The 10,487-nt window shown below is 36.2% G+C and overlaps 2 protein-coding genes across 2 annotated transcripts; both read left to right on the top strand.

The window, feature by feature from the left end:
- Positions 1 to 913: 913 nt before the first annotated feature.
- Positions 914 to 2,609, top strand: LOC110627048 (histidine-containing phosphotransfer protein 4). Its single transcript, XM_021773272.2, has 6 exons — positions 914 to 1,045; positions 1,477 to 1,607; positions 1,687 to 1,755; positions 1,910 to 1,981; positions 2,124 to 2,196; positions 2,274 to 2,609. The coding sequence occupies exons 1-6, from the start codon at positions 986 to 988 to the stop codon at positions 2,319 to 2,321; spliced, it is 453 nt and encodes a 150-aa protein (XP_021628964.1). The 5' UTR covers positions 914 to 985; the 3' UTR covers positions 2,322 to 2,609.
- A 443-nt stretch (positions 2,610 to 3,052) lies between these two features.
- Positions 3,053 to 10,285, top strand: LOC110626548 (protein PAF1 homolog). Its single transcript, XM_021772516.2, has 12 exons — positions 3,053 to 4,564; positions 5,244 to 5,312; positions 6,371 to 6,478; positions 6,610 to 6,790; positions 6,873 to 6,949; positions 7,053 to 7,172; positions 8,569 to 8,674; positions 9,031 to 9,117; positions 9,225 to 9,293; positions 9,378 to 9,449; positions 9,579 to 9,722; positions 9,810 to 10,285. The coding sequence occupies exons 1-12, from the start codon at positions 3,669 to 3,671 to the stop codon at positions 9,951 to 9,953; spliced, it is 2,073 nt and encodes a 690-aa protein (XP_021628208.1). The 5' UTR covers positions 3,053 to 3,668; the 3' UTR covers positions 9,954 to 10,285.
- The last annotated feature ends 202 nt before the right edge of the window (positions 10,286 to 10,487 follow it).

Below are 10,487 nucleotides of genomic sequence, written 5' to 3'. Positions count from 1 at the left end.
GGGGCAATTGATGACCGCTGGATTCCTTCACCCCGGGCCAGGGGCTTGACCACAGCCCAAGGCCCATGACGTAGAGGCCCACACACCTGATATACATAACAAGTCTGGCTCATCCAACCCTCAATGCCGGGCTCGACCCATCTTATTCACTCAAGCCGGCCCGGCCCACACGAAGCAGGCCCTCTCCACTCAGGCTTAGCGTCCGGCCCAACTCTCGGCCTAACCCAGGATCCAGAAAAATATTCACCAGACAGCCTGGCAGATCCGCTCGAACGTACGCACGAGAAGAATCAGAGGCCGTTACGCATGGAGCAGGCGGCTGATACCCTAGTACCTCCGAATCCGCATGGCAGAGATGCGTGGCCCAATCCTGGAGAGACCTTTACACGTCACCAGCAAGCAAGACAATGTATAAAAGAGGAGTCCCCTCCTCATAAAAGGAGAGGCCTTATTCAGTAATACAAAACCCTTGTAAAACCCTATTCTATTGGATCTCAGATCATCAGATAGTATATAAGAAATTGCAATAAATTATAAATTTAAAATCATTTTATTCATCAAGGTTGATAAACCGGGCGTATATAAAAATTTTCAATCACGGATACTGAATTGTAAATAAAAAAAAAAATCAAAAGCAGGATAAACTATATAATATATATCTAAGTGCACAGAAAATATGATATTTTTATTTCTTTGGTAGAATCAGAATTTCAGTTGCCCAATACCCAAATTTAATATTGTTTAGAAACTAAAATCACGATTTTCTCCTTCGCAAATCACACTAATTTGTTTGCATGTATTGATAAACCCCACTCACTTGCTGATCTTTCTAGGTAGAAAGTTGGCAGACATTCTCTCTCTTCTCTACTATATATAGCTCTTGCCATATTGCATTTTCACTCAAACTTTGCAAGTCTTCTCTTCCTCAACTCTTCTCTCTGATCTCTCCCTTTCTTTTTGCTCTATTTGATATCCTTTTTCTCAAATGGAAAGAAATCAGTTGCATCGGCAAGTTGCTCTCTCAAGGCAGCCTCTGTTTGATCAGGTTTATCACTTAAATGTTACAAATAGCCATTTGCATGCCTTGAGCTATACATCTATTCATTGAGCAAGACTGTAGCCGGATCGATTTATCTTCTCCAGTTTTCACAAAAGTTGCAAAATCCCACTTCATGATTTTAGATTTCCTCGACAAAACTTGTGTTTAACTGATAAAAAGTTCTATATTTGTAAAGAAAATATTGATGCAGTCTGTGTATATACACAAGAGTCTTGATGAAGTCCTTGTTAATCTGCTTCTAGTTGAGTCTCGGATGGTGAAGTTGCATGTGTTATGCGAGTTCAAATTCATTTCAAGATTCTTGGTTTACAGGTGTCTGCATGTATATGAGTTACCATGTTGTTTTTATACTGTAGGTGATCATGGATTTTTCAGCTATTGTGATTGAAATCTAATTTTCCTGACCATTTTTTCAGGGGTTTCTTGATGAACAATTTCTCCAGCTTGAGGAACTCCAAGATGAAGCTAATCCTAATTTTGTTGAGGAAGTTGTCACATTGTACTACAGGGATTCAGCTAGGCTAATCCTTAACATAGAACAAGCATTGTAAGTTGAAAAACTTCACCTTCTTCAATTCCACAGCTTCTGATTTCTTCTCTTTTCTATTGCTTTCTTGTCTTTTCAGGGAGAGGAATCCTCTTGATTTTAACAAGTTAGACATCCTCATGCATCAATTCAAGGGAAGTAGCTCAAGGTAAGAGCTTGAGGCAAACAAAAATAACAACTAACGACTAATATATATATATATAGATTTATCTAAAGGTATCATCAGGTATATTTTGTGTTGGCTTTAGAGAACTGTCTTTTTTTTTTTTTTTCTTATCTCTATTCTTTTCTATTGCGTGCAGCATTGGAGCCAAAAAGGTGAAAGCTGAGTGCACTCTCTTTAGAGAATATTGCAGGGCAGGAAATGGAGAAGGGTAATCTCCTCTATTGAACGGCCAAAGATTGTTTTGGGCCCATTTCTCAAACTTTCTAAATGCATCCATTATCTTAGATGCCAATAAAAACTATGTATGCAAAGTGTTTGATGGTTTTCCTTTTTATTGTAAACACAACCAGATGCATTAGGACATTCCAACAACTCAAGAAAGAATATACAACACTGAAAAAGAAGCTTGAGTCCTATTTTCAGGTTCTTATCTATCTATCTTCAATTACTTTATGAAAAATATCTTCATATTTTAATAATTTTTGTCTAATTGTTTGCAGCTTGCAAGGCAAGTTGGGCCAGCTGAGACTGCATGTCGCCCCAAGTGAGAAATCAGTGGCGGAGATGGCTTGAGCAAAATGTGGAAGGGCTTTCTATTGGGTTTAGCTGCTATGTGTTGAAGGACATGGATGGAAATGATATGGAAGATTTACTCCTTGTTTTTTCACACAGGCTGTTGTGGCCTCTATTTGGGGAAAAAAAATGATAAGCTATTACTACTACTCCAAGTTCTAACTGTCAATGTTCATTCCCATTGTTATTGTAGCTCTTTTTTATAAGAGTGGATTTTGTTCAAAATTGCCAAATGAATTAAGAAGAAAATATGGTTAAAGAAACAAAAATGATGATGGATTTTGTTCAGGCCCACTTTCTTTTGGTTCACAATAAGAATGTTCAAGAAAGTGGATGGCTCTAACTCTATGCAAGAAGCCCAGAAATGTGAAATTTAATTTTAAAATATAACCAATAGTGATATTATTGAAAATTCTTCTTTTTGATGGTTTATTCAATCTCTTATCCAAAAGATACATTTAAAGTAAAATAATCAATATAATATTATTAATTTTTTTAAATTATGGACAAAATTAAGTTGAAAATTATGACTGGGTAGAATTTAATTGTTCTCAGAAAAAGTTATAAGATTTAATTGATCACAAATGAAAATAAGCGTCAAATTTCAGAATTTTTTTTTTATAAAAAACATAGCTTAAAAAATTGTTTTAAGGAAAAAAAAAAGTGTTTTATCACAAAAATGTTTTTATAAAAAATAACAGCATATACCTGTCAGCTAACCGGCGAAGTTAAAAACCTAGAAAATAAAATCCGATATGTCAGAATTCTACCAATCTACCAATAATAAACTCACGCTTGACTCGTTTTCGGCCGAAATTTTCCGGTGAAATTTCACAAAATCCACCATGATCTAGTACATCTGGGATAGCCTGCAAACGGATCCAAAGCACACGAATCTTTGTCTTTCTTGCATCGGCTCATCCTTCTCTCTCTATATATGCAGTCAGTGGCATATCCAAATCTTTCATAAGCTGTTTCGAGAGCTTAAATCTTTGTAATTCAATGGTGTTTTCTCTCTCCAGGCGAAAGATTTAGCAAGTGAGTTTTCTTTTTCGTAGGGTTGGAGCTAATAGCTGCAAGGGACTAGTGGAGATTCTCGCTCTTCCCTTTCTAGCTGTGTTATTTTGTGAAATCAATAAGTGGGCACAGAAAGCTCTGTTTTGGCTTTCTTTGATTGGTTTGTTCAGAGCAGGATAAGAGAAACCTACAATTGGGAATTTTTTTCCATCTGTTAAAACTTGAGATTTGGGTTCTGAATGCCTTTGTGTTAGGATTAGGGCTAGATTTTGGTTTTAGGGGTTAGGGATTGGAGCTGATGCACAATGGCTTCCTATAGGCAATTTCCTCAGCAATCCGCATTCCCCCCGCCTCCACCGCCACCACAACAGCAGCAGCAGCAGCAGCAGCAACAACAACAGCAGAGACCTAATCAATATTCTCAGAACTTCGCTCAAATGGCCCCAGCAGCAGCAGCTTCTTCCTCTACATTCCCCCAAAATTACACCCCAATTCCTGCCCAGCAGAATTTCTCACAAAATTATCCTCCGCGTGCCCAACACTCAGCCCCTCCGCCACCACCTCAACAACAATATCCGTATCCGCCACCCCCACCACCAGAATCATCATACCCACCACCACCTCCTCCACCAGCACCAGCCCAACAGCAACCACCTTCAATGTACTACCCACCATCACAATATTCTCAGTATGGTCATCAGCCAATGCACCCACCTGCTCCGCCTCCACCCCCTTCATCTCCTCGGAGCTCTTCTATACCACCGCCACCACCTCCGAGCTCCCCGCCCCCACCTCCTCCGAAGGATAGCAGCATAAAAAGAGACAAGGTGGTGCCTGAGGAAAGGCGAGAACGTAGGCATTTAAGTCATAGTGATGTAGCCAACCAAAAGATGCAGAAGCCACCAGTACCACCTGGGGGGAAGAAGGTCAATGGGCCATCAGGGAGGGTGGAGACAGAAGAGGAAAGGAGGTTGAGAAAAAAGAGGGAGTTTGAGAAGCAAAGGCAAGAGGAAAAGCATAGGCAGCAGTTGAAAGAAGCTCAGAACACAATTCTGCAAAAGACCCAGATGTTACCTTCTCAGAAGGGGCATGGTTCCATTGTTGGGTCACGAATGGGAGATAGGAGGGCCACACCACTACTGAGTGGGGAGAGGATTGAGAACAGGTTGAAGAAGCCAACAACGTTCTTATGCAAGTTGAAGTGAGTGTTTTCACTTATTTTAGAAGCACCCAAATCATTAATTTTTTTTTCCTTTCCTTGAATGTAATGGGAAAATGCCAGTTGACAGTGCAGCAGCTTGCTTTAGTGGATTAATAAAAATTGATCAGCAGCTCAGCTACCACTCTTGGTAGTACTTTTAACTCCTAGTTTGGTGGTGTAGATATAGGATACATAGGTCTAAATGCATAAAGTTCCACATTTTTTTATTTATTTTTCTTTAAATTAGGTATATTCAGGTCTTGCTTCGACCATTACATCATGGTAATATGCCAACTAATTTACTTGAATGGTTGATTAATTTTCTGTTTTTGTCGTTCTAAATGTTTCCACTGGTGGGAACAATACACAGTAGGATAACATGAAACTGCTGCTTATATGCAGTAGTCCTGAATTGCCAGATAATACCTGCAAAATACTATTGGTGAATGATCTTGAATTCTTCTCTAATCATGTTCACCTTGAAAGAAAACCCTTATACGCTAATGCTGTTCTTGATTATTTAATTTGTACCTAAATTTCTTATTTTATTCCTGCCAATGTGATCTGTTGGGCAGGGAAGCAATGTTTTTATTTGAACTGGTCTTCTTGCATCTATTGGAAGGTCATTGTCTTCCTACTATCAATTCTGACACTATTTTTACTTGTGTGCTTCTTGAAGATTCCGGAATGAACTTCCTGATCCAAGTGGACAACCAAAGCTTATGACTTTGAAGAAAGATAAAGATCGGTATGTAGTGTATACACATGTAGCATGCAGGTTCTTTTACATTCAATTACTACATGTTTTGTTAGGAATCAAAAAAACATTTTCCAATATGCAGTACAGATGAACCTTATCAATTTTAGCCATTATTTGACAGGTGATATGTCTTCTGATTAGCGAAGCATAAATCTTACTGCATTGCATGTAAACATTAAGAAAAGGAACTTGATTGAAAAATCACTTTTGTAATGACTTCTGTGAAAAGAAAGTTTACTGCTTGTTATATTCTAGAGTGAATTCATCAAATTCAAACAAATATCAGTAGCCTAAGCTTGGCAAGTGAATGCACCTCAATCATAAATGGATAAAGTTTTTGTTTACAACTATTTGGAAAAGGAATCCCAGTTCAGTAGATGTCAAGAAGGAAGCCAAAGATGATATACCACTTTGTATGAGACATAAGCAAGAAAAGATACTTGTTGCGTATTATTCCTATAATGTCATGAGTTAAATATTTTATCCTGTGGTTTTCTGCACTATTGGGGTGAGCGTGAACAAGCTTAATGAATTGCAAGAGAAAGTATGTGGAAAATGACAATTAGTACTATAGATTTTTTGGGAACACAAATTTTGGATGGGCAGGTAATGCTTACTAATTTGACAGATCAAATGCTTGAAAAGGGCTGGCCTCTGATAATATGTTTTTTTTTTCTTTTGTTAAGAAATTTTTTAGAATGTAGGATATCAACGGACAAGCAAGGCAAATTGAACAAGCAGGGCAATGAATGATTCCTGCACTTTCTTATTTGGCAACTCAAAATAATTGAGATATAGAAGCAAGTGTAGGGACTGCTGTTTTTTATGTTTTAGGAATTATTGCTTTAATATTATTTAACTTTAGCTTGTACTGTAGTTTACACAGACTTGCAAGTTTAATTTTTTTGTACCTGATTTTGCAAGATTTTTGACATCAAGTCCTTTCAAATGAAGGGATTGATTATCTGTCCTCCAATAGATTCAGATGTCATGCTCTACTTCCATTAGAAAACTATTATTATTAACTGGAGAATCTTTGTTTGCAGATTTTCAAAATACACCATCACATCATTGGAGAAAATGTATAAACCCCAACTAATTGTTGAGCCAGATCTTGGGATACCTCTTGACCTGCTTGATCTTAGTGTATACAAGTATTCTTTTTCTCTCTCTCTTTCTCTCCTTCTCACTTTCTGGTTTTATTTTTCTGCCTTGTTTTCTTTCTTCTTCCTCTTTTTACACAACATAATAGGCCTGACTATCTTCTTTTTCTTCTTTTTATCAGTGCTCCTAGTGTTAGACCACCTCTTGCTCCAGAAGATGAGGAATTATTGCGTGATGATGAATCAGTTACCCCTGTAAAAAGAGATGGCATAAGAAGAAAAGAACGACCCACTGATAAAGGTGTTTCTTGGTTGGTCAAAACACAATACATATCTTCTTTAAGTACAGACTCGGCCAAACAGGTAGGATTTTCATATACTTCTTCACTTAAGTGTCAAGTTGCTGGTAAGAGTTATTGCTGTCAGTTGCTATTTTATTTTGCAGTCTCTTACTGAAAAGCAAGCAAAAGAATTGCGAGAAATGAAAGTAGGCCGTAACCTTTTGGAGAACCTCAATAACAGGTTTTTGCTATTTCATTCAGTTTGTCTGCAGAAAATGATGGAAAGGAAATGTAGTGATATGCTTTTGTTCTTTTTATGTCTGGGAATATTAAACGTCTTTCAGGGAGAGTCAAATCAAGGAAATTGAAGCATCATTTGAAGCAAGCAAGTTACCCCCTGTCCATGCCACCAATAAAAAATTAAAGCCCATTGAGGTTCTACCACTGCTACCTGATTTTGATAGGTAACAAGTTGATGCTTTTTTATTATGTTTTAGTGGAATTACAGTCTCTTAATTTCAATTGACTTATATTTGATGCTTGAATGCATGGAACAATTTTTTGAATAATAGAATGTGTTGCAGACATATCTGACGATATCACCTTCATTCCTTTCCTAAACAGTTTGAACAATTTTAGGTATTTTACTGTGCAACAAGAGTTTGGTGCTTGTGATCATATGCGAATCTTAAATTAAGAAATGATAGTTGCTATACAAGTATAACACTGCCAATGTTCAAGATATCTCTTTGTAGTCTAAGCACAAAATATCTTTTCTATACAAGTGTCCAATTGTGTGTAACATGGGGGGTAGGACTTAGATCCTAGGGGTTCTAACCAAATCGAAGAACTGTACTATACTGTATCAGAATTGAAAAAGAACCATTATTGTAAGAACCCGTACTTATGTTTACTGTTTTGGTTCTAGTTATTCTTCAAGAATCGAACTGGAATGAACTGATTTCATACATATGTTTGAAGATATATTAATATATATATATATATATATATATAACCTAATTTGTCTTTAATTATAAATATTTATAATTTAATATTATCTTTTATTTCTATTTTTAAAATGATTTCTAACGGTAGATGCATTACATTACATTTTAATCCTTAATTGTATGACTGAATCACATGTTAGTCGTATAATATATTTTTATTTGTTAATTATATGTATCTTTTAATAAGACCATATAATTATATGTAGAAGATGATGCAATATTGTTACTAAGAATTATATATATATATATATATATATATTTGATACTATTATTTTAATGTTGATATTATTATTTTTATTATTGTTTTGATGTTATAAATTTAAAATTATTAACTATTATGAAATGGACATAATAATGTGGTAATTTTATGCGTAAAAATTAAGATTTGAATTGATATTGAAACTAAAATTAAAATAGAATTGAAACAAGAAACACAACAGAACCAGAACCAGAACCATATTGAAGTTGCTTAGAACTAAATGTGAATTAGAATCGAAGTTTGGTTCCAAGTCTAATTCCTAATTATCAAAGAACCAAAGATTGGTTCCGATTCCGGCTCTTAGCTAGAATTGTAACAAAACGGAATACTATTACATGTGGGGTCACTTGGGGCTGTTTGTTGGTAGCTTCCTATATCCTTACCTCAGAGCTTCAGTTTTTTTCTGGGGTCAACGAAAACACAATGTTAAATGTGCAGGAGTTTCTGCACAAAAGTTGAGCAATTTCTGTGTTTCAAATATCATTTCATGGCATTTCTTGAAGAAAGTTTAGGAGTTCCTGATGAAGGCATTGGCTGATATCCTGCTAAATTATAAATAGTATACTGACTGGATATTTTATGTTATTGTACCAGATATGAAGATAAATTTGTCTCTGTGACATTTGATAATGCTCCTACAGCTGATTCGGAATTGTACAGCAAGTTGGATCAATCTGTCCGTGATGCATGTGAATCGCGGGTAAGTTAAGTAGGTGTACTGCACATAAGCGGCGAAAGGGGTAAAGAAAAAAGCAAATTAAATCAGACATATCTATGGAATTAAAACTGTGTACTAGCAAACTTGAAGATTTATAAATGTATTGACTAGGATCACTAGTTATCGTATGAGAATTTGAAGGGCTAATAGAGGAGTGTTGTGTTAAGACTTAAGAGTGTGATTCAGATGAATCAACAATCAAATTATTGAGTTTATTCTTGACTTGCTTCTCATAGTCCATATAATTGTCATCACGACATCAACCTTTTTCAATAGTACTTTTTTGGAGCATAATCATTCTTGTTTTACCATTTCAAGGTGTTGCATTTTTGTTCCAGGCTGTTATGAAAGCTTGCGTGGCAACTGGCTCAGATCCAGCTAAACTGGAAAAGTTTTTAGCATACATGGCCCCTAATCCTAATGAGGTAAATAGTTTTAATCTAAAATTCCAAATATCATACATCCTCATCACCAATGTAGTTTAGATGTTTATATCACTGGCTTTTTTTTTTCCTGGTATCTATTGCTGTAGCTATCAAAGGATATGTATGATGAAAATGAGGATATCTCATACAATTGGATTCGTGAGTACAACTGGGATGTAAGTGCCTCAAATTCTTTGGTGTGTTCCCTATCAAGCTAGCGTTAACTTCCTGATGAAAATTTCCATTGACACATTAAACAGGTGCGAGGTGATGATGCTAATGATCCAACAACATTCCTTGTTTCATTTGATGAAAATGAGGCTCGCTATGTGGTAGGAACTTGAATTGGATTTTTTTTAATTGTCAATATGGCGACAGCTTTTTTCTTTTTCGTTTTTTGTTACCAATTGCATCCTTTTGATTAGTCAATTTGAGTTCTACTTTTACTCATAATGGTGCAGCCTCTTCCTACAAAGATTAATTTAAGAAAGAGGCGAGCCAGTGAAGGAAGATCTGCTGACGAGGTAGAGCATTTTCCAGCACCATCAAGAGTAACAGTGAGGAAAAGGCCAACTGCTGCTGCAATAGAAATCAGGGATACAGTGGTACGGTCATGTAGCCTTCTGTGTGAACGTATTATTAATCTAGTTGACAATTCTTCCTTTATACCTTTAACGTGGTTATACTTTCAGGTTCATTCAAATTCAAGGGGTAATATCCTGAGTTCAAGGATGGGAATGTCAGATGATGATGATGGCCTTGGAAGAATGCATCGGATTGGTCGAAACCGGGATATTGACCATTCTAGCGGAGCTGAGGATGACTTGTCTGAATGATTGGTCCCAATGCAAATGCTGCAACTAGAAGAAAGTTATCAAGAGTTTACATTTGGCGTGGCAGGTGACCCAACCGGAAGCTATTTATCAGGATGCTGCAGTGAAATAAGCAGAGGTAGATTTTTATTCCCCATGTACATGCCAACAATCCAAAATATACATTTTGAAGATGCATCTGGTTTTAGTAGATATACGTTTTTTTTTAATACCATAAAAGGCAGGAGAGAATGAATGAAGGTATAAAAGAAGAAAAAACAAAACATCAAAGCGTGATGTTTTGATGTCCTGTAATCATATTAAGTTAATCTATAGAACAGTTAAATCTTTGTTTCTTTTTGCCCTCAACTTTTGTAGTGTTTTTAATGATCTTGTTCATAAGATGTTTGGTGGATTTTTTTTTACCCATAGTTTTTTCACCTCTTATCCTATTTAGGATTTTTTTTTCGTCCGTTTTTGTTATATTTAGGGTTCTGTTTGTCCCCCTTTGTTATAATTAGGATGCTTGTTCGATGGTAAAGTAATTCTACATGCACG

This window comes from Manihot esculenta, chromosome 11 (genome assembly GCF_001659605.2).
Source record: "Manihot esculenta cultivar AM560-2 chromosome 11, M.esculenta_v8, whole genome shotgun sequence".
Taxonomy (NCBI): Eukaryota; Viridiplantae; Streptophyta; class Magnoliopsida; order Malpighiales; family Euphorbiaceae; genus Manihot; species Manihot esculenta.
This window is presented reverse-complemented; position numbering and strand designations above follow the sequence as displayed.

Bases quoted from the DNA above. Each gene is read 5' to 3' on its own strand.
- LOC110627048 (XM_021773272.2), top strand. From the start codon at position 986: ATGGAAAGAAATCAGTTGCATCGGCAAGTTGCTCTCTCAAGGCAGCCT. The intron at 1,982-2,123 runs GTAATCTCCTCT...AAACACAACCAG, and splicing joins AGGGCAGGAAATGGAGAAGG to ATGCATTAGGACATTCCAAC. The intron at 2,197-2,273 runs GTTCTTATCTAT...AATTGTTTGCAG, and splicing joins AGCTTGAGTCCTATTTTCAG to CTTGCAAGGCAAGTTGGGCC.
- LOC110626548 (XM_021772516.2), top strand. From the start codon at position 3,669: ATGGCTTCCTATAGGCAATTTCCTCAGCAATCCGCATTCCCCCCGCCT. The intron at 6,950-7,052 runs GTTTTTGCTATT...AACGTCTTTCAG, and splicing joins TTGGAGAACCTCAATAACAG to GGAGAGTCAAATCAAGGAAA. The intron at 7,173-8,568 runs GTAACAAGTTGA...TTATTGTACCAG, and splicing joins CTGCTACCTGATTTTGATAG to ATATGAAGATAAATTTGTCT.